Below are 20,866 nucleotides of genomic sequence, written 5' to 3' on the forward strand. Positions count from 1 at the left end.
GTGGGCAGGCACTGCCCGTCACCTAGCAACCCCCGTGGCGCTCCCTTCCCTCTAACCCTCCGTCACCTAGCAACCCAAGCGAAGCTCCGCCCACTTCACTGTGCCTCTGGTTTAATGTTATGCAATCAACTTGTATGTTTGTGGTGTGATTGCATATATGGACTTTATGTTTTCAAACACAAGATGTTCACGTTTTTTTTTCAACAAAATTTTAATTTAATTCAGTTCAGTTAATTCAGCAGCAATTCAAAACAAATGTTTTTACAAACATTTCAGTTCAATTCCAATTGATGCTAATTATCAAACAATGCTTTTGTTTCATTATTCAAGTTAGATAAAAATTTTCCATCTAAGAAAACTTAGATGGAAAATATTTATATATGTAATTGATGTAATTACATCTGATTACATCAAACTGATTAAAGTGCTCGAAGGCAGCCTTACTTATCAATATTTATTTTAATAAATACAAAATCTTGATAAAACCTCCTTAAATATATCTGAGAGATATAAAGTTTACTTCTTTTTCTTAAATGGTGGTGTGATAAGCACCAGGATGTTACTGAAGTATATTTTATGCCTGAACATGCATCCACTCACACCAGGAATGACTCAGTGAATTGCTAACTTACATAATATAATAATACATAACACATACCTACACTAAACAAGCTGCAGTCTAGGAGGAAGGTGTGTAAATATGAGCAAACTAGAACAAGGCATTTGTTATCTACACATAATAAACCTCTCAATATCTGATGTTCCAGTGTAATAAAGTATTAAACTAAGCTGATAGCTGACTGGACGTTTATGTGCTTAACATAAAACAGATCATATCACAAATCAACACAATACCTTATCAAACCTCTCATTTCTATTTCTTAGCATCCATGTTCTGTGTGTTGTACGTTTTATTTGACAGATTTCTTCAGTCTTACATGTAAAAACAGCTGAATAGTTACCAGTATTTCACTTCATTAATTTTCCATCACAGATTTAACCACTGCCTTCTTGTTATTGGGTGCATCTGTTTTGGTTTCCACAGCCTCGTCTTCCTCATTGTGATGAGTCAAAACGTCCATCAGGTACGGGAGGCTGCCGCTGCGCAGGATGCCTTTGGTTTTCTGCTGGAGATCGTCCAGTCCATCCCCCAGGGAGCTGCGTGGAAGTAAATACTGCTTGTTCACCGGCACATCGGTCGGCTGATGAATCTCAAGATCTTCAGCGCTCATCCTGGAAATAAAGGCAATATTTTTTAAGGTCAAACATAAATACCCTCCATCCATCTATCCATTTTCTGTACACCCTTTGTCCCTAATGCGGTCATGAGGGTTGCTGGTTCCTCTCCAGCTGCGTCCCAGGCGAGAAGCAGGGTTCACCCTGGACAGGTCGCCAGTCTGTCGCAGGGCAACACAGAGACATACAGGACACACAACCATGCACACACACACTCACACCTAGGGAGAATTTAGAGAGACCAATTAACCTGACAGTCATGTTTTTGGACTGTGGGAGGAAGCCGGAGAACCCGGAGAGAACCCACCATGCACAGGGAGAACATGCAAACTCCATGCAGAAAGACCCCGGGCAGAGAATCGAACCCAGGACCTTCTTGCTGCAAGGCAACAGCTCTACCAACTGCGCCACTGTGCAGCCCCAAACATAAATACATTATTATAAATTTAAAAAGGGGCTCAGAAAAGAATTTGCTTTATTCTATAATTGTATTGTGTCTGATTTGAACACGTTGCCTTTGTTTTGGCTTTAAAGAGATTTTTGGAGAGCACAGTGGCAAAGAAACATTTTAAAATTTTGATTATGTTACATAATTGATTGCAAATCTAATAATACAGGTGATCTCCTTCCACAAACATAAAGCTCTACCTTGCATGAACATTGTTTCCTTTGCTTCGCTGAACTGCAAAGATACTCAACCCGCATCTTTTATCCAGTGGGTGATGGACATACTGATGTGCTTATAAACAGAAAAACTATGACACAGCCTACAAGGGTTGGTAAAAAAAGTATCATAAAACCTGTTCAACCTTTCCTGAATATTTAAATACACTATCATTCACGAAGTGCTGCTATAAAATGCTGTAGCTATAGAATAAGGTTACCATTATATATGTATACTGCTATATGTATATTGTGTTTTTAGAAATTGTAACTTTTTTTTTGTCTCACACATTTGGTTTCGTCTTCGTTGAAAGTCCATATCATGTAACACTGGACGTATGAATAGTTTTGTATAAGTTAGAAATCTGAAAATGAAGCGGTAACAGCTCTATTATGCACTATGAAAACTGCAATTACTGTATTTATCCTAATTTACATTTCTCTTCTTATGGTTCTTTATTTAACTGTCTAAAATTATAACAGTTACCTTTGACACCCAGTATAAAATAATAAAGTGTTTTTAACCAAAAAAGGCCTTCAGCTGACTTTGATTCAACATAGTTATGGAGAATCAACATCCTAAGACATAAAGTGACTCTGTTTGAAGTTTTTTGTCATGATGCAATGTCTGCAGAGGTGCTAAAAACTGCATACTGTCCTCTTGTGACTCAGACTGGCACTCGCCACCTACAGCACTTGGATTTTCCCCTAGAGACAGAAGATCAGTGAATAATTCAATGCATCTGCTGTTAAAGGAAAGAACCAACTTTTTTTTCTTACAGAGATAAAGCTCTCAGAAATACCTGCATTACAAATCAAGTCTGGAATTATAGGATCAAGATTTAAATCCATCTTTTCCTATAGTTTAACTGCTACAGACTTACATTTTTAGATAATCCTAATTAAACACTTTGGCTAATTTGCACAGGATTAACATAATTGTGTATAAGAAGCAGAGAGAGAGAAAGACTTTCAGACAGACTAAAAATAAAAGTTCGCATCTATTGTGGGAACGAGTAAAACACACAATTCATACAAAAGAAAATGGCCGCCATTGGTATGACAGTCATCAAGCTTCCCCTCTGCGTTCGTTAGCATCCAATCATGATTCAGGTTTAACGAAAACCATATTGATTGGACATAAATCTCACCTGACCACATCTTATTCAACGCACCTGTATATTTAGCCATTAGGAGGGTGAAACACTTCCTTTCGCCATTGGTACTAGAACTAAAAAGGTATTTGCATGATATTTGCAACAAATGTTAGTTCCTGTAAGGCGTTGGCCAAATAGTTTCGGACACTGTGCCACGTATGCAAGCAACTTCTCACAGGTTTGTCTTCTCTTGTATCCTTTAATGATTCAGGTTTAACTCCACCGTTCAACACTAAAAGAAAAGTCTCACCTGGCCAGATTTTATTCATCATTGGGAAGTGTTATTAAGGAGAGCATAACACTTCCTTTTACCTGGTACTAGAGCCAAAAAGGTATGTGTTCTTCTACTTGTATAGTTATTGTGATTATGAAGATTATTACAAAAATATAATTGGTGTAAAAACAGCGTTAAGTTTCAGAGTGGCAGTTTTATTTAACCTCAAACTGAAGGTTGATTAACTAGGAAAGGGTTTTTTTTCTACAGTAAAATGGTATCATAGATGTGTAATTGATATGAATAATAAAACATTTCTAAATTCTTAATATTTAAATGTTATTCAGTCATGCTTTTTTCTTGATATTTAAAGTTGTTTTACATGTAAAAGACACAAACAGTTTTGATATTTGCAACAAATGTTAGTTCCTGTAAGGCGTTGGCCAAATAGTTTCGGACACGGTGCCACGTATGCAAGCAACTTCTCACAGGTTTGTCTTCTCTTGTATCCTATCATGATTCAGGTTTAACTCCACCATTCAAGACTAAAAGAAAAGCCTCACCTGGCCAGATTTTATTCAACATTAGGAAGTGTTATTAAGGACACTTCCTTCAGCCATTGGTACTAGAGCCAAAAAGGTATGTGTTCTTCTACTGCTATGGATATTATTGGGATTGTGAAGATTATTACAAAATATAATTGGTGTAAAAACAGCGTTAAGTTTCAGAGTGGCAGTTTTATTTGACCTCAAACTGAAGGTTGATTAATCAGGAAAAGGTTTTCTACAGTGAGATGGTACCATAGATGTGTAATTGATATGAATAATAAATAATTTCTAAATGATTATCTACATAATTAATAATTATATAAGTAATTATTCATATAATTGAAAGTTACCCTTTTGTCTTGGCACTTAAAGTTGTTTTACAATATTTGCAATACTAAAGACTGTTCCTGTAAAAGGAGTCAGCCAATTTTAGACACAGTGCCACGTCAGCAAGTTAGTCTTTATTCTCGAAGCTTCCTCGTTTTTATGTTGTCTGCAAGCGACTAGTAATGGAAAAGGAACATCTGAAATGTAATTAAATTTGTTTTACCTTTTAATTTTTTTAATTGAGGCCAGTAAGCTTTAAAAATGTTCTCAGGTTTTGTTATAGAAATCTAGAAAACCAAACAATGAACATATTTTCTTAACATTTAGGTTTCTTTCCATTTTAATTGTCCTCAACTCTCTCTTCAGCTAAAATATTATAAAAATAATATTAATAATACCACAATAAAAGCTTAATGGACATGTTCATCAGAGCAGGAGCAACGTGTGTAGAGGAGTTTTGTCTCCTCAGCATTTATTTTCTAACAAATGATTTTATGTATAAATACAGATTTCAACTGGCAAGAAAAACTAACTTAATTGACACACAGGTACATTAAAGCTGCATTATTGTTGGTTAAAACAACCACAACATTCAATTAAAACAACCACAACATTCAACGTGATTCACACAGTTTTCAAGCAAATGTATAGTAATATATTACTGACAATAATTTCACATTGCAGGACTCTGAACACTAGAGGAACTTCGAGGAAGTTCACCAGGATAACTTCTTCACTTCATCCTTTTTCAGCTGATGTGACCCGACTTCGTGTGACTCTGATCAGCAAAACTTGACTTGCATTTTTCTTGTTAACTTACTGAATTATAAGTTGGTTATTTTTAGATACTTTCCTTTAGATACTCTATTTACTCTCTTGTTTTTACTACAAACATAATGGCAAGAGAATTCAGTTCAAGGTTGCAACCCAGACGCAATTTCAGGTATTTTAATGAATACGACTTTATGTATGATCTTTTATTTGGTGATACCTATGAAACGTTAAACATTTTAGATGCTGAAAGAGCTTCAGATCATTTCAGAAAATCTTTCAATGTAGAGGTTAATAAGCATGCTCCCGTTCTACGTTCTGAACATCAGAATAGATCTGGGTATCGATCCTTTCCTAAGAAGATCATCTATGCAGATAAAAGCCAAATATCAGATCCTAAACAAATCTGTGAAGCTTTTAATGAGTATTTTATAGATACAGCAGCTCATCTGTTTGAAATAAACGACAGAGGGTCTGCAAGGTATCACTTCGAGTTAAAAGAATTTACTTGTAAAGAAGTTTATAAGGCTATTGTATATATGACTAAGAAAAGTTCCATTGGTGAAGACGGTCTGGAACCTTACTTTTTGCGGTTCACTTCTCCATTAACAGCAATCTACATAACACACATTTTTAACCGCTCAGTTTCAACTGGAACCATCCCTAAAGTCTGGAAGGCCTCTTACGTAAACCCCACGCATAAAGGTGGTGAAACATCTGACCTGATTAATTACAGGCCAATCTCTAAACTTTCATGTTTAGCAAAGGTTCTTGAAAAACTGGTTAACAATCAGCTAAAATTGTTTCTAACAGAAAACCAGATTTTGCATGAACGGCAGTCTGCTTATCGAGAAAACCACAACCCTGTGACAGCTGCTACTGTTGTTTTAAATGATATTATAACTGCTTTGGACAATAACCAACACTGTGCAGTGCTTTTTACTGACCTCTCCAAAGCTTTCGATACAGTGGATCAAGCTGTGCTTCTCGAAAAACTTAAGATGATTGGATTTGATGAAAAGGCCTTTAAATGGTTTCAAAATTATTTCCAAGACAGACGTCAGAGCGTTACCAATGGAAATGTTTACTCACGATTTCTACGTGTTGGAAACGGTGTTCCTCAAGGCTGTGTTTTAAGTAATACTTTGTTCAACATCTACATGGCGGATATTGCTTCATCTGTAACAGGCTGTAATGTTCACATGTATGGTGATGATACTGTTCTGTACTGCAGTGCAGGTGATGTTCAATCTGCCATCACAATCCTTCAGCAAAGCTTCAATGACTTACAAAATGAATTCAAGAAACACAAACTAGTTCTCAATGTAAATAAAACAAAGTACATGATTTTTACATCAGACAGAAATGTTGATGATGGACTTGTCCTCTCTAGTTTGGAAAGAGTCAAAAAGTACAAATATCTGGGCCTGTGGATTGAAGAGGATCTGAGCTTCACTGAGCATGTGAGAACATTGGGCAATGATTTGAGAGAAAGAATTGATTCTTTTCATAGAGAAAACTCACACTTAAACATGGAGAGGAAAAAAAACTTGGTTAGAAACAAATTTTTGTTCAAATTTAATTATGGTGACATTTTGTACATGCATGCCTCGCCTGAAGAACTCACGCAGTTGGATGATGTTTATCATTCTGCTTTAAAGTTTATCCAAGGGCATGGAGATGATGCTGATCATCATACGCTGTATCATGAAATGGGATTGCTTTGTCCCTCTCTGGTCTGTGAGAGCCACTTGTTACTATTTATTTACAAAGCTCTGAAAGGCTTTTCACCCTCTTACATAAAATCAATGCTTGTCAAAGATGAAGCAAGATCAGATGATCGCTTTTTGCTACAGGAGCCAACGGCCTCTACTGAAATTGGCAAAACCAGATTTAGTTACTTTGGACCCAAAACCTGGAATCAAATGCAGGAAACACACAAGCTTGATCCATCTGTATCTGAAAAGGAAGCCAAGTCTTTAATTTTGTCTTATCTGATTTCCAAATGTTCTTGTCGTTGTCAAGACTTGAGAAATGCTAACTGGGGACTGTAAGTGTTATTTTCTTTGCTGACACTTATTTTTCTGTGAAACACAAATACTAAGATATGTGTGTTCATAATATGATCAAAGGTTGAGAATAAAAAATCATAAAAACCACAAATGGGGATCAGAGTTTATTTCTGTTTTGTTTGTTTTAAGAATGATACTATAATAAAGTTCTAATGTAGTTTAAAAAATGTACATGATTAATTTAGCAACTAAATGAATGAATGAATGTTAGCTTGATTGTTTCTAAACTGTAACTTTGGATTTTATTTCTTGATATTGTTGAGAAGTGGAGGCAGCTGGTGAGTGTCTCCAGAATGACATCAGATCCAGCTGAAGATTGGTTGGACAAAGAGAGAACGCAATCTTTTTTTGTTTTTTTTTTCTTTTTTGTTTGAAAGTGAAAGCAATTAAATGTTATCTGGTGAGTAATAAATTGAATTGAAAGGTGGGTTTAGCATAATCTGGATTGTGAGTGGATCAAGATGTCGAGTTGTAGTGGGGGACTTTCAGAAGATGAAAATATGGACTTCGGATGATTTATGGTAGAAAATAGAAGAGGGAAAAGATAAGGTTCAAAGGGACTAAATGCTGGTAAAAGATCTTTTTAGGATGAGGAAGAAAGAGTTGAAATAAGAAAGAAAATAATGATGGATTTGGGTTTTATTCCTTGGTTCTAATGATGCTTTCCTTCCATCCAGTAACTTACACACTTGTCTTAAGTTTGTGCAGTAACAAAATATAATACACTAGTTGTTGAGGGCTCCATTAGTAGAGCTTATAAATGATCAATGTGAAGCATCATTATGTATTACAATATTTAATACAATTAGTATTAATTATTTAGATGTGCTGTTTTGATATGTGCAGTTGTATTTCTATCGATTCTATCAAGTGATGGTTTGTGTAAATATTTATGAAATTGAATGGCCATTTAGGTTTTGTTTAGTTTTTTTTTCTTTTGGTGTTTGTTGCACAAAACAACAAACAGCATGCAGCATGTTTGATATGCTGCATATAAAACACAAATTCAATCAATGAATCTGTGTTTATTTCTTAAATATCCTTTCTCATGGAGACTTAGTTACATCTTCTATCCGGTCACTGGAAATTAAAGGCAATTAATTATTAAGGTCATAAATCACTCCAACGATTACATTTTGACATAAGGGTGCCTATATAGTCTCTATTGTTCACTTATTTATGTTGTTGAAGCCTGATCCTAATGCTGTGAAGCATTATATTTAGTATGTGGGTTAAGGCGTAGATTAAGTTTAGACTGAGGTTAGGAGTAGTTTTGTGTTCTGGTAATGTCAAAGTTTGGGGTTGTCTAATGGTGCGTTCACACCAAACTCGTTATGCGCATCAAAACCGTGTCCAACGCTTCAAATTCGACGCCTGTCCACTTTGCTCTGTTCACACCAAACGTGTTTTGAGCGTCAGGCGCGTCTCGTTTACAGTCGTTTACAGTCTATGTGGAGGCGCATTGAGGACCGTTGCAGAGCGTTTCAAGCATTTGACGCATCAAGAGCATCCAACGCAAAACAACGACTAGAGCTGACGCGCCCTCGATGCGCTTCCACATAGTCTTTGAATGTACAGCAGATGTGCAAAACACATGAAGCGTCTCCATTCAAAGTGAACACACGTCGAACTTGAAGCGTCGGATGCATTTTTGACGAGCGTGTGAACGCACCGTAGAATTCAGGCCCTTGACATTTTGCTCTATAGAGAAATATTGCTAGCAGAAATTACAGAAGAGCTGAGTAAGGCTTTTGACTGCATGAAGGCAGGGAAGAACATCGTTCTTTTTCTTTCAGGTGACTTAAGTACTGGTCTTACTCCCTGTTGTAACTTCACCATTTCAGGCTAAGTTTTCTGGCCCACACACAGTTTTGAAACAGTTGTCCGACTAAAACTATCTCATTGCGACTCCAGAAAGGCAGAAGAAACAGCAAGCAGTTCATGTCAACCTCTTGAAACATTACCATGTTCGTGCTGAGACTGTTTTGGTGGATGAAATTCACCCTGTGTGCTTTGGTGAAACAATGACATCTGCTGGTGGTGAATGGAATGGCGATGGATTGTCTGCTCCTCTTATACTGACTTTTTGAGATGATGAATTGTAGTTTCTACTCACCTCATGTCGAAAGTGGAGCCTTTGAAAGCTGGTCTGAACGTCTCCGCTGCCGTCGACTGGGTGTAAGGGACCGAGAAGAGGCTGTTCTTCCAGTGTTTGTCCTTCACAACCGGAGCCAGGTTCTGGTACATGTCGTCCACAGCCAGCATTGAAACCTGCAGGAGATGAGAATAAAGTTAAAATCCATATTTTAGGTTTGGTTGTGTCAGCGCGAGGGGCTGAAACGCAAACCTGAATGTTTCGGTCGATCAGCTGGTTGGTTTCAAAGTCATCGTCGTCTTCACCAAAAGGGTTGATGATGAGCTCTCCTACCTACAAAACATGTAAAAAAGCAACTTTAACTACTTCACTATGATTTTACTGAGTTAGAAGGATAACAGTCTTGATAGCATTTATTCTTAAAATTAATTAAAAAGCCACTAATTTAATACAACTAAGAATGTCAAACCACACTTATTGCTAATTGGTTTGATAATTTTCTAATCATGTTGGAAAAAGCCCATTATATCATAATACAAGGTCTGATTGGTAATAGTGTCCTTTGACTTTTGGTCGCAATGCAATTTTGTTTATTTACAAAATTTGCTAAAAAGCATCAGTTGAAATGTGTGAGAAATAACTTCAAATCCAACACCACCATCATACTTTACTGCATAAATAATGTTTTCAACATTTAATAGGTTATGGACAGTTGGGCTTTTCATAATAGAGTTTGTATTTCTGCTAAAGTAATTAACCATCATTATATTTCTGCTCATACGTAATCAAACGTTCCCTTTGCCCTGTTATGTTTTCGACATAAAACACTGTAGACACAAAAATTACAGCTGTGAATAAAAAGTTCTTCCACTCTCAGTCTAAATTTTCTTCTCCATAGTTTTTTAACTGTTATTTTTTATTTGTTTTTTTCCCTGTCTAGCTGTGAGCTTCCTGTTCCGCAGAGCTCAGGTCGGGTTGCTTGGAAACTATGACTCCATAGCAACCATGGAATGCTGAGATCGCCATAGCAGCCTATGACTCAGCAGTTCCACCAGAAAAAGAGAAGTTTACGGTAGTTATATATTAAAGATAACACAGAGTGTCCTTCCTGAAATACAGTAAAGAAGTGTCAGGTCACCTTTAGCCAGCCGGTGTAGAAGAAGAACTGCAGCAGGGTGAAAACAGGAACGTACATGTCAAATCTGTGACCGCTGTATCCCTTCTCGGGATTCAGAAATTGTCGACCAATGACGCAGAAGGCGAAAAAGGAGTAAACTGCAATGGTTACCACCTGTATGAGAATGAAACAAACACTTGCAGGATAAGTACACTCACTTCAGCTCTGAGTTCATCCTAAGCAAAATGTTTGTGTTGATTCTCTGGCATCTAGAGCAATAATCCCAAATTATACTAAAAGGCGTCTTTAGTTCTGAACAAGAATGGGAAGTTTGAGGCATATAAATTAAAAACAATCATATTAATAAGGTCGCTAAGGTCACAAACAGGGACATACAATAACTCTTTGAAGAACGTTGAATTAATATGAGTTACAACAACTTTTAATTTCCCTTTGGGATGTATTAAGCATGTCTGAATTTGAATTTGAATTGAAGTGTGACTGTTTCAATTGTTTTCCCTAATGTCTGTTTGGTTCAACATTTCACTCGAAAATCCAAACGTGCCAAATGATGAGTATTTTTGGTTGAAGGTATGTAATACTGCATATTTCAGTATTTATCCGATCCCAGGCACTGATACCAATACCAATACCGATACTGATTGTGGAGGTTCCTCCACAATTAACCCAGTGTTAGTATTAATTTAAATGTTTCATGCCATACATTTATAATTTCATTTGTTTGTGTGTTTATTGTTTTAGGTTGTTTACTATTATGGGTGCACACATTTAGTAAATACCTTTTGTTTATTGTAATTATTAACTATTTTATTTTGCTGAGTTGAAGGACTGGCTGAGGGAGAAGACTGGTTGAAAGGCAAACCAGGAAGTGGAACAAACCATCAGGCTGCTGGAAGCAGGGGACCTGATGTTAAAGAACTTTCCTCTTTCTAGTTATAGCATAAGTCCTTAAATATTTTGATGTTAGGTTTGATTTGTGTTTGTTATGGTGTTGTAGTTAAAATATGTTGGTTTAAATTAATTGTTTATGTTTATACATTGTTTGTCTTTGCCTCTTCTCCCACCCCTTCTTGTGTGTGTGTGTAGGCTAGCCTTTGTGTTTAAATTCCTCTGTGTGTTCATTGTGGAAGGTCAGTTTTGATTTGTTATCCTGAGTTAGGTATGCTTTAGTTGTTTTCTTTTGGGCCCATTTTTGTCATATTTTGGAATTTGATGTTCTTTTTTTGGAAGAATAATAGGAAAATAAATAGAATTTATTCTTTTTATGCCTTTGTCCCTGTGGTTTACTGGACGGACCGTAACACTGATACTTTTTATTATTTAAGCTTTTTATAACATGACCTTCTGACATTCATGTGATTTTGTGGATTTTGCGTAGAATTATTTTTTTTTTAAACCTAGGAAAAACTTTTGACAAATTTTATGCAATTTATGTTAAGAATATATTAAGATAACAAACATAAAGAAACAGAAAAACAAAACAAATATGAGCTCATTCTTTCCTAAACGCACACAAACACATTAGAGAGCAAATCAAAACAAAATATGTTTTGACATCATAGTAAACCAACAATAACATTTTTTACAAATTCAAGAAAGAATCTGATGCTAATTTATCGACTACTCTAGTATCAATCCAATACTGATACCAACTTGGTATCAATATTATCAATATCTGCAAAGACCTTATTGTATTTATTAGACTGACTGTTTAGAACTGAAGAAACAAATTTAAGTTAAAAGTATTTCTTGTTGTGTTGCATCTTATCATTAATTTCAATTAATACCTCGTTTCTCAATGATTAAAATGAAAGATTTTAAAAGCCATCTTCATACTGACTCTTTGAAAACAGTAGATTGTAAGTGATTTTTCTGGGTTTTCTGGACGGTACCTGAGTGTAGACCAGAGGGATGCTGATCCAGTCGTAGTGGAACAACAAACTGCATTTGGCTCGGTAATTATTCAGCTCCTATTGGCACAAGAAAAAATGCAAACATCACACATATATGTGTTTTATTTCACAGTTACAGTACTTTACTTCCATTTGAGTTTATCTCAATTGATAATTATTTCCTAATCTGAATATTTTGCGAATTGGAAATACATGTAGGCCAGTTTGTCTTAGCTTTTAGTTCTTCAGCTCCTTATCACTTCACATTAGTTGGGACAGTTAATTTAGCCTCCTTTATCCATTAGGATACTATTTAGTAACTTTATCCACTATTGCATGAGACAAGTAAACTGGTTGTATTTTATACCTTGTTAAATAGGGATGCACCAATTTGAAACTTTGGGCCGATAACCAATATTGACCAATACCATATTGATTATATACATTTCCTTTTGATTATAACATTGTAAAAGTGACCACACTGCCTTCATTCTCTGCTTCAGTTAAACATCCCATAAACCTAGGCTGACCTCCATGTTTTTCAAATGAGATAATAAAATACATTTTCAGTGTGTCTGCACTGGGAATTGGAAAATTAATTAATTACAATAATGCATAAGCATTTCTTATAGGACCAACTTGTAAGGTTGTTGTGTGAAAAAATCTGTCAAATCCAAAAAGAAACTCTGAATAACCTTCAGAAACCAAGAGAAAGCAACTATTCACATGTAAAAACAGAAGTTTGTTGTGCATAAAGTAGTTTGTGTTTTATTTGTCGTTCCTGTTAGTGGAGAAGATTCACTCACGTCCATCAGCAGCCTGAGAGCGATGTCGTCCCTGACCCGGCCCTCCTGCCTGGCCTGGGCCGCCAGGTTGGAGAACCACGTCAACGGCATCCAGTACTTGTTGAAATCAGAGTGAAGAGACTCAAAATTCTTCAGCTCGTGTGTCGTCATGAATCCTGCACAAAAGTAGACAGGAAGTCCGTAAAACAAAAATATTTTATCATCTGTTTTTAAAACTCAGTATTTCAGCTGTTTTCGGTTTTCTGGAAGTTTGTTCAGCCAGACATTATATATAAGAGGTTATTTTATGTCAATAATTTTTTTACATTGATGGAAACTAAACAGTTTCACTGGCAGATTATTTCACTTATAACAAGGGAAAAATGTTGCTGTCAGTGAAATAATCTGCCAGTTGAACTAGAACGTTTTCTTCAATATTAAGGAATAATTTACATTAAACAAATTCCTTTATCTTGCTGCAAAGTTACTAATAAGTAAGTTTCCTCTTATTTCATATGTGACATATTTGCACTGGAAACTAAACCAAAAATGCTTGGTAAGATTTAGTATTTTTGCAGTGTAGATCTTTCATAAGAAGTGCTTAAACATAAACATTTACTGCAATATGCAATACTTTATACAATATGTTCTCTATAGTTTCAGATTACACTGCCCTCATGTGGAGGATGTTGAAAATCTGTGTGCAGGAACCAGTCAGGTTATTATAATGTGATCTATGAGAAACTTCCCTTAGTATACAAACTTTAACTGTTTCTATATTTCAATGTTAGGTTTTTGCTGCATTACATAACAGCATCTTATTCAGTTATAGTTGTGGAGATGTTTTTGTTAAATTGTTCGGTTACAATTGAACAAGAGTGGAGCATTTCATGTGGTTTGATTCAATCCATCATCTGTACATGAAAAGAGTTTTGGACAAATTCAAACCTGTCAACACATGAATGTTTCCCACTTAAGTTTTACACCAAGCAATGAGGGTGGGAGAGGAAATGTGAAAGAAAGTGGTCTGACTGGTAAACTTGTTAGAGTTGATATAAAGAAAAATCAAGTTAAATACAAGAGAATCCTGAAGAGCAATATTTTTATAGGTCGTAGATACTTAATCCAGAACATTAACAACATTAAACATACAGACAGAACCACGAATAACAATAATAATGTCTTAAATCAAATAATATTTATGTGTTTGAATGGTCCAGTCAAAGTTTAACCATAAATCCAAATGAGTGTCTGTGGGAAGACTTTACAAAAAAATGTACATGTACAGATACTAAATGATATACTACAAAGGTGTATTAGGCCCATAGAAGATAGAAATAAAAAGGAGAACATTTCTGCCAAAAAACTAAAATGTTTAGAATGATCTGAGAAATTTTCTCAGACATTTCTGAGTTTCAAAAGTCTTTTTATTGGAATTTTAATTTCATCTCAAAGACGTTAATCTCTAAAGTTTTTATTTTTTAAGTAAATTTTCAACTTTTCAAACTCAGAAATTTCTGAGATCAATTTTAAAATTTCTATGTTTTTATCTAGCTATTTTTTTTTACTTTTGGAATACAGAAATTTCCGAGATTGATCTCAAAATTTACCCCTCTCTTCAACGCCCCTAATACGACGTCATGGATTTGCAGTTACTGTTCAGTTTCATTGCAGTTTAAAAACAGAAACATTTCTGCAGAGATACAACAGAAAATTATCATGTAATTAAAGGAACAGGAAAACAATTTCTGAAAAAAATCTAACAGTAAAATTACATCTAAAATGGTCAACATCAATATTCTCTTTATTTGCCCCAACAAGGGGCAGTTTTCCTCCGGTTTCGTTCCTACCTGCCTCCACGACGTGCTCCAACGTTGGGAAGCGTTTGCGGACTCTGGTGCTGATGGAGCGGAGGATCAGGACCGACGACAGGTTGGCGTACCTCATGAGGGTCCGACGCAGCATGCGACCCCGGTCGTCGGCGCCGTGCACGTTTCCGGACACCACCATCATCAGGTTGTCCGGCAGCGGGAAGCTGGTGTACTGACCCCACCAACGGGTGAAGGCCTGGTTCACATAGAAACCTGGACAGAACAGAATAAAGAAACTCACTTCATGTTCAAATCAACAGGGATGCTGATGATACGGAAGAGGATTAGGGACACTGAAAAAGAAAAAAAAATTAATCCAGACTTTCTTTTTCTGAGAATTTAGACTTTCGTTTCAGAATTCCAACCTTTTTTCCCTCAAAGTTCTGCCTTTGATCTTAGAATTCTGACTTTTTTTCCCTCAAAGTTCTGACTTTGATCTCAGAATTCCGACTTTTTTTTCGTAGAATTCCGACTTTAATTTCAAAATTACAACTATTTTTCTCAAAATTATGACTTTAATCTGAGTTTTCTGACCGTTTAATTTCAGAATTCAGATTTTTCCAAATAAACAACCAAGCATTCCTAGGTATATGTCAACTATTTTGTTAGTACAGTATATGAACAATAATCACATAACTATTTCAGCTTTGTTGTAGGATTTAGAAACTTACACTTTATACACACTGAAAGCCTGTCTCAAATTTATTTGGTAGATTTCACTTTTAAGAGTAGATTTTACCTGAAGAAAATATCAATGAAATATTTAAACATTTCTGATTCTAAGGGGAAAAGTTAGAATTCTGAGATTATAATCAAAATTCTGAAGGAAAAAAATCTGAATCTTGAGATTAAAGTCAGAATTCTGAGAGAAAAATTCTAAATTCTTTAATTTTTTTTCCCAGTGGCCCTTATCCTCCACTGTGATCATATTTTACCCAGGACAAACAGAACGGGGATGAAGCTCGTGTTGGTGAACTGATCACAGTAAAGGGCGACGCGCTCAAACAGATCCTGCTGCCTCGGCGTGAGGAGGAGCCTGGATACACAAACAACCTTCAGTGATGCTGCACCAAAGACCCACATAAATAAATAAAAAAACATTAATTAAGCTAATTTACCTGTAAAACACACTGAAAAACAGATAGACGGCACAGAAAACCAGGAACTCCTTATACATCAGCTTGTAGATGCTTCCCTTCCACCTGAACAGCAGCCTGGAGAAGCCATGAAACCTGGCGTTGGCTACTTCTAGTGAGTACGACACAGTCATATTTAGGCTGCAAAAACACACAAAGCAATATTTAAAATGTGCAGAACATTAGATATAAAAAAGATAAAAGTGAGGATAAGATGAAGAGATGAGTCTCACCTGAGAGTGTTGGTCTGGTGTCGGATCTGCACCCCGCCCTGAAGAAAGACTCTTTTCTTCCTCTGAATCTGAATTTAAAGCTCTCTGCCGAGTATTCATAATTTACGGCCTCGGCTTTATTACCTGAGAACCTGCAGCCAGAGGCAATCACACCTGCTGAGATTTTAAGCATTTCTCTTATCAAAGGAAAACCAGATTGTTTAGGTGATTTGATTACGTCACAGAAATGTACAAAAACTAACTCACAAGAAACATTTCAGCAAGATATGGCATCTTATTTTAAGCCAATAATTCCATATTGATGAAAAAGTATTTGGTACAAGTGAAATGATCTGCCAGTGAAACTAGTACTTGATTTTAGCAATGTTGATGAATTATTGACTTAAAACAAGCTCATACTTCTTGCTTTGTCTGATTTCCAGTGTACTATAATACTTGACAAAAACAAATGAATTCAGTATAGAGGTGAGAAAAAAGAATGTTGATACTCACGAAGCAGGAAAATGATACACAAAGTTAGCAAAGTAGCTGCATTTCCATTGCAAATGTGCACAAAACCTTTTGGAGATTCTGCTAATATCATTAAAAAAATACAATTTTGCGATTACGATGCTTCTATTAAATAAAAAACGCAATTAAAACAACTCGTAAGTAAGTTTGTTCACGTGATACATCATTTTTAAAAACAACTTACTAAGCCATTATCCTCCTACCACTTCCGGTTGTCTTCTTCGTCTTTTCCGCTAACATTCGCTTGTTGATCACGAGACTCGTGTGACGCCAAAAAAAAAAAAAAAAAAAAGTGTTTCCGTTGCAGTTTTAAGAAACATTAATTTCGATACATCCAGTCCCGGCGGCATGAGCCGAGACTGGACATAAAGTCCTGGACTGGAAGCTATAAGTGGCCAACTCTCCGTTATTCCTATATCGATTTAATACAGAAGAGGATTTTGCACTTCTCCTATCTGTGCCCTATGTCATTTTTCCAGCAGCTAAAACTGTTTAAACCGTCGTTAACACGTTGTAACCTGTTTTCTGATGCGTTTTTAAACGCAACATGAGCGTTAAAACGCTCGGCAGTGGAGGAGACCTGCTGCTACACTCCTTACCAGTTGGTGGCGCTAATGCTCACCCAACGTTTTTTGCCAACCGCCAAAAAAATTTCAAGATGAAGAAAAAGAAGATGAAGAAGAAGGAGAGACCTGCTGCTGCTGTGCAGAGCTGCTCAGCTTTGTGTTAGAATCATGGCAGCAAACCAACAAAACGCGAAGAACTTTTTACAGTTTTTCCCCCCAAACCAACCGAATGAGTTGCGTAATGATGTTGGATGCAGGTAATGTTTGCTAAAAGATGACTAGCTAATGTCAATACAGCACATTAAGTATGTTAATAAGTAGCCGGTAGGCTACTGGTGTTGTCTATGTTCAGCTACGTAGATTGATTTTGACCCCCCTAAATAAGCCGATTCCCCTCTGTTAAACTCGTCCGGAGACTTGGCTAATCCGAGCGCAAAAACGTGAATATTTTCTAAATTGCTTCATTCTAAGCAAATGTTTTTTTCTCAATTTGCGTAATTTTACAGAAACGTAGTCAGTGTCTCCAAGTGTAAAGAAGTGGAGTGAGAACAAGTCTGGTGGAATGAAGCGAAAACTAATGATAAATGTGTCCAAACACACAAGATTAGAAAATTTTGTCTTAAGTATTTATTTTGTTCACAAAACATTTCCACTATAAAATATGCTGACTGCTGTAAGGAGAGTAACATTTTTCTCATTACTTGTCAATTGCTAAAAAAATCAGCTGGGAAACTTTGAACCTCATATCTTAAACGAACAAACACATCAGCATAGAAAATCAAACAGGACACGCAGCCTGACTGCACAGCACAGGTTTCTGGTGTTATTTACAAGTAGATACTGTGATAAGAACGGTCCAAATGTCAGAAGAATCAGAAGGTTTTATCCTTCTGGTCCATTTATTTGTTTTTCCCATGGTTAAAAAGCAGCACTGTAAATCAAACCGGGTTACATCCGTTGTACTTTGTCATTTCAGTTGAATTACTTTATGATATATAGAGCACATAACACCAGTTTTATGTGGCTCCCTGTAGCTCAAAGAATAGACTTTAAAATACTGTTAGTTTATAAATCATTGAATGGTTTGGCACCACAATACATTAAAGGTCTGCTGCTGTTGTATCAACCTTCCAGAACTCTGAGGTCTTTTGGTTCTGGTCTGCTCTGCATCCCCAGAACCAGAGCCAAATGAGGAGAAGCAGCATTTAGCATCTATGCACCACAAATCTGGAACAAACTTCCAGAAAACTGTAAAACAGCTGAAACACTGACTTAATGTTGAGTTTTGATTGTTGATTCTATGTTGCATTGTGTTTCTTTGTTTGATTTGATGTAAAGCACTTTGAAATGCCTTGCTGCTGAAATGGGCTATACAAATAAAATTTGATTGATTGATTATGCTGAATGGACATTTATAGGGCCATCCGGTATCTTACATCAGCGTGGACTTCCCTCTTTCCTGCCTGAATCTGCGGACGGATTTATGCTTGATCCAATAAATCATTCCGCTGTTAGTCGCTAGATGGCGGTGTTGCCCCGAATCTGACATGACAATTATGGGTTCCGCTGTAACTTTGGCCATAAGACCAGTGTTTATCTCATAAACAAAGCTCTTTCAAGAGGCAGAAAACGTTCACAAGTACTTCTGACAGATTAGGGTCATTAGGATTGTTTACAGCAACTATGTGATTATATTATCTATAGAGTTACAACTACTGGTTGATTTACTTGAGTAACTTTTTGGGGGGGAAAAATAGAAGCATATTTTCTACATTGCACTTTTTCTTTTATTATGAAGTATCACTGCTCTTATGACCTTTTATGCTTCCTTGAACAAATTAGGACAGGACTATGGACTATAAAAAACATGTTCATTATATATTTGTTTACACAAAATTCAATGAGATTTTAGTTTTCTGTCTATTTTAAGCTATTTAAGGACGTCTTGTCACTTTAAATCCAAATAAGCTGCTGCTTGCCTCTCCACTCAACTCAAGTGTTTACGCTGGGGGGTGAAAATGGCTGGAAGCAGCTGCGCAGTTATACAACTGCTTCGAAAAGCAGAAGTGGAGCCTTCTTCACAACCAACAGGAATGCACCAAGTGGTTTCTCGATGGGAGGCCGACAATCAAGCACTTACGATGGCTGTCTTTTCCAGCAAATATTGTACAGTGCACATTACTGGCTAGGGTTGCTAGGCAACGGCACAGAACCTGCTAATTTCTGATGTTACATTCTTAGGTTTTTGAAACGGCTCATTTTCCAGACACCAAAAAACATGAATTTCTTGCCACAAGCTGACTGGGTTTTTTCTTTTAAGCGTTTGGCTGTTTTTAGAAGCCCAAAATGTGTAAAAGTTTTGGATATTCTACCCATTGTGAGTAACTTCATTGAACAATGAACCAACTTGTTTTACCCCCCAAAAAGTAACCAAAAACAGACACACAACTGCTGTTTTTGTTAATGTTTCATGAGTTTAAAATCAAATTTAATATTTTGCTCCGCCTGATCATGCAATTTTTAAATACCAAATGTTTGATGTTTTGATCAGTTTCTCAGTACTTGAATTGCCAAATTCTTTTACTCTTGAATAATTTTTTTGAACGGTTACTTTTACTTGAGTTAAAGTATGCTCATTAGTGTTATTTGAGTAAAATTTTTCTCCAGAATTTTATTGTTTTCATCTTAGAGAGTGATAATAACTGGTTCAATTTTGATTGTTGGATTGTGTCTAGAAGCGGCAAAATGTTTACCTTTCTGGTCTCCCTCCTGTCATTTCACACACTGGTTTACCTGTGGTCCTAATGGGACACGTCCCCAAGTCCCTTCTTGATCACTTCTGTAACCCAATGCTGTAATTACAACTTCCCACGGTGAATGAAACCGGAGACGGAGGAAAGGTGGGATTTCAGGTAGACGGCGTTGGCCTGAGTCCTTGTTGGGACTAAAAAGTCGAGGGGCCACAGGGAAAGAAAAGCTCTGCAGAGCGAAAACTTCCAGACATGCTCTGGATTTGCAGCCTTGCATCCCTTTATTTATAATTTCAAAGAAGTAGGCTTCAATAATGAAAGATTTTTTTTTTTTAATTTGTAAAATATCTAACATGTTATGCTATTAAGGCAGTTTGGGGAGGTTGGTAAAAAAATTCTGCAGTGCTCTATTTTATTTTAAGCTTTTCAAAATAAAATAAAATGACCTACTTCATGCACATTATTAATAAGTATGTTTGAGTAACTGCATTTTTTTTTTATACCTTTCATGGGCTAAAATGTGACAACAAACAATAAAAAAAGATCTAAATCACAAATTGTTGCCAGGTATTTTTGGTTTTATTCCTACTGCAGATATCTCAGTATGCTTGAAATAAGACAAAACTAACTTTCAAGTAACTTTTCAGCAAGACCTAGCTTGTTTTAAGTCAATAATTATTTTATATTGATGGAAAAAATACTGGAAAATATTTCAACATTAAAAGAGCTACAGGAAGAAACCTTTGACACTTGAATTGATTCAAAGGAACCCATCCCTGTATGTATATATATACCTATATATAGATATATATAGATATATGAATACAAAGCAAAATCTAATAAGCAGTTAACAGCACTTACCAGTAGCTAGCAGCAGTTAGCAGCAGCTAACAATTGTAAAA

At 36.1% G+C, this 20,866-nt stretch overlaps 1 protein-coding gene across 5 annotated transcripts; it reads right to left on the reverse strand.

Moving 5' to 3' along the window:
• Positions 1–192: 192 nt before the first annotated feature.
• best4 (bestrophin 4) lies at positions 193–17,439 on the reverse strand. 5 transcript variants are annotated; one of them, XM_044133686.1, is made up of 11 exons: positions 16,631–17,439; positions 16,139–16,294; positions 15,888–16,046; positions 15,705–15,805; positions 14,749–14,982; positions 12,920–13,074; positions 12,114–12,191; positions 10,222–10,374; positions 9,336–9,416; positions 9,105–9,259; positions 193–1,233 (listed from the first exon to the last, which is right to left on the reverse strand). In XM_044133686.1, exons 3-11 carry the CDS (start codon positions 16,037–16,039, stop codon positions 978–980), a joined length of 1,365 nt encoding a protein of 454 aa, XP_043989621.1. In that variant the 5' UTR covers positions 16,040–16,046; positions 16,139–16,294; positions 16,631–17,439; the 3' UTR covers positions 193–977. The 5 variants fall into 5 exon arrangements, with proteins under 5 accessions (XP_043989621.1, XP_043989625.1, XP_043989624.1 ...); XM_044133690.1 differs by having other exon boundaries at positions 312–1,233; positions 16,139–16,269; positions 17,248–17,439; XM_044133689.1 differs by having other exon boundaries at positions 312–1,233; positions 16,139–16,269; positions 16,833–17,439.
• Between the last annotated feature and the right edge of the window lie 3,427 nt (positions 17,440–20,866).

The sequence above is a fragment of the Gambusia affinis genome, linkage group LG12 (genome assembly GCF_019740435.1).
Source record: "Gambusia affinis linkage group LG12, SWU_Gaff_1.0, whole genome shotgun sequence".
In the NCBI taxonomy this organism is placed as follows: domain Eukaryota; kingdom Metazoa; phylum Chordata; class Actinopteri; order Cyprinodontiformes; family Poeciliidae; genus Gambusia; species Gambusia affinis.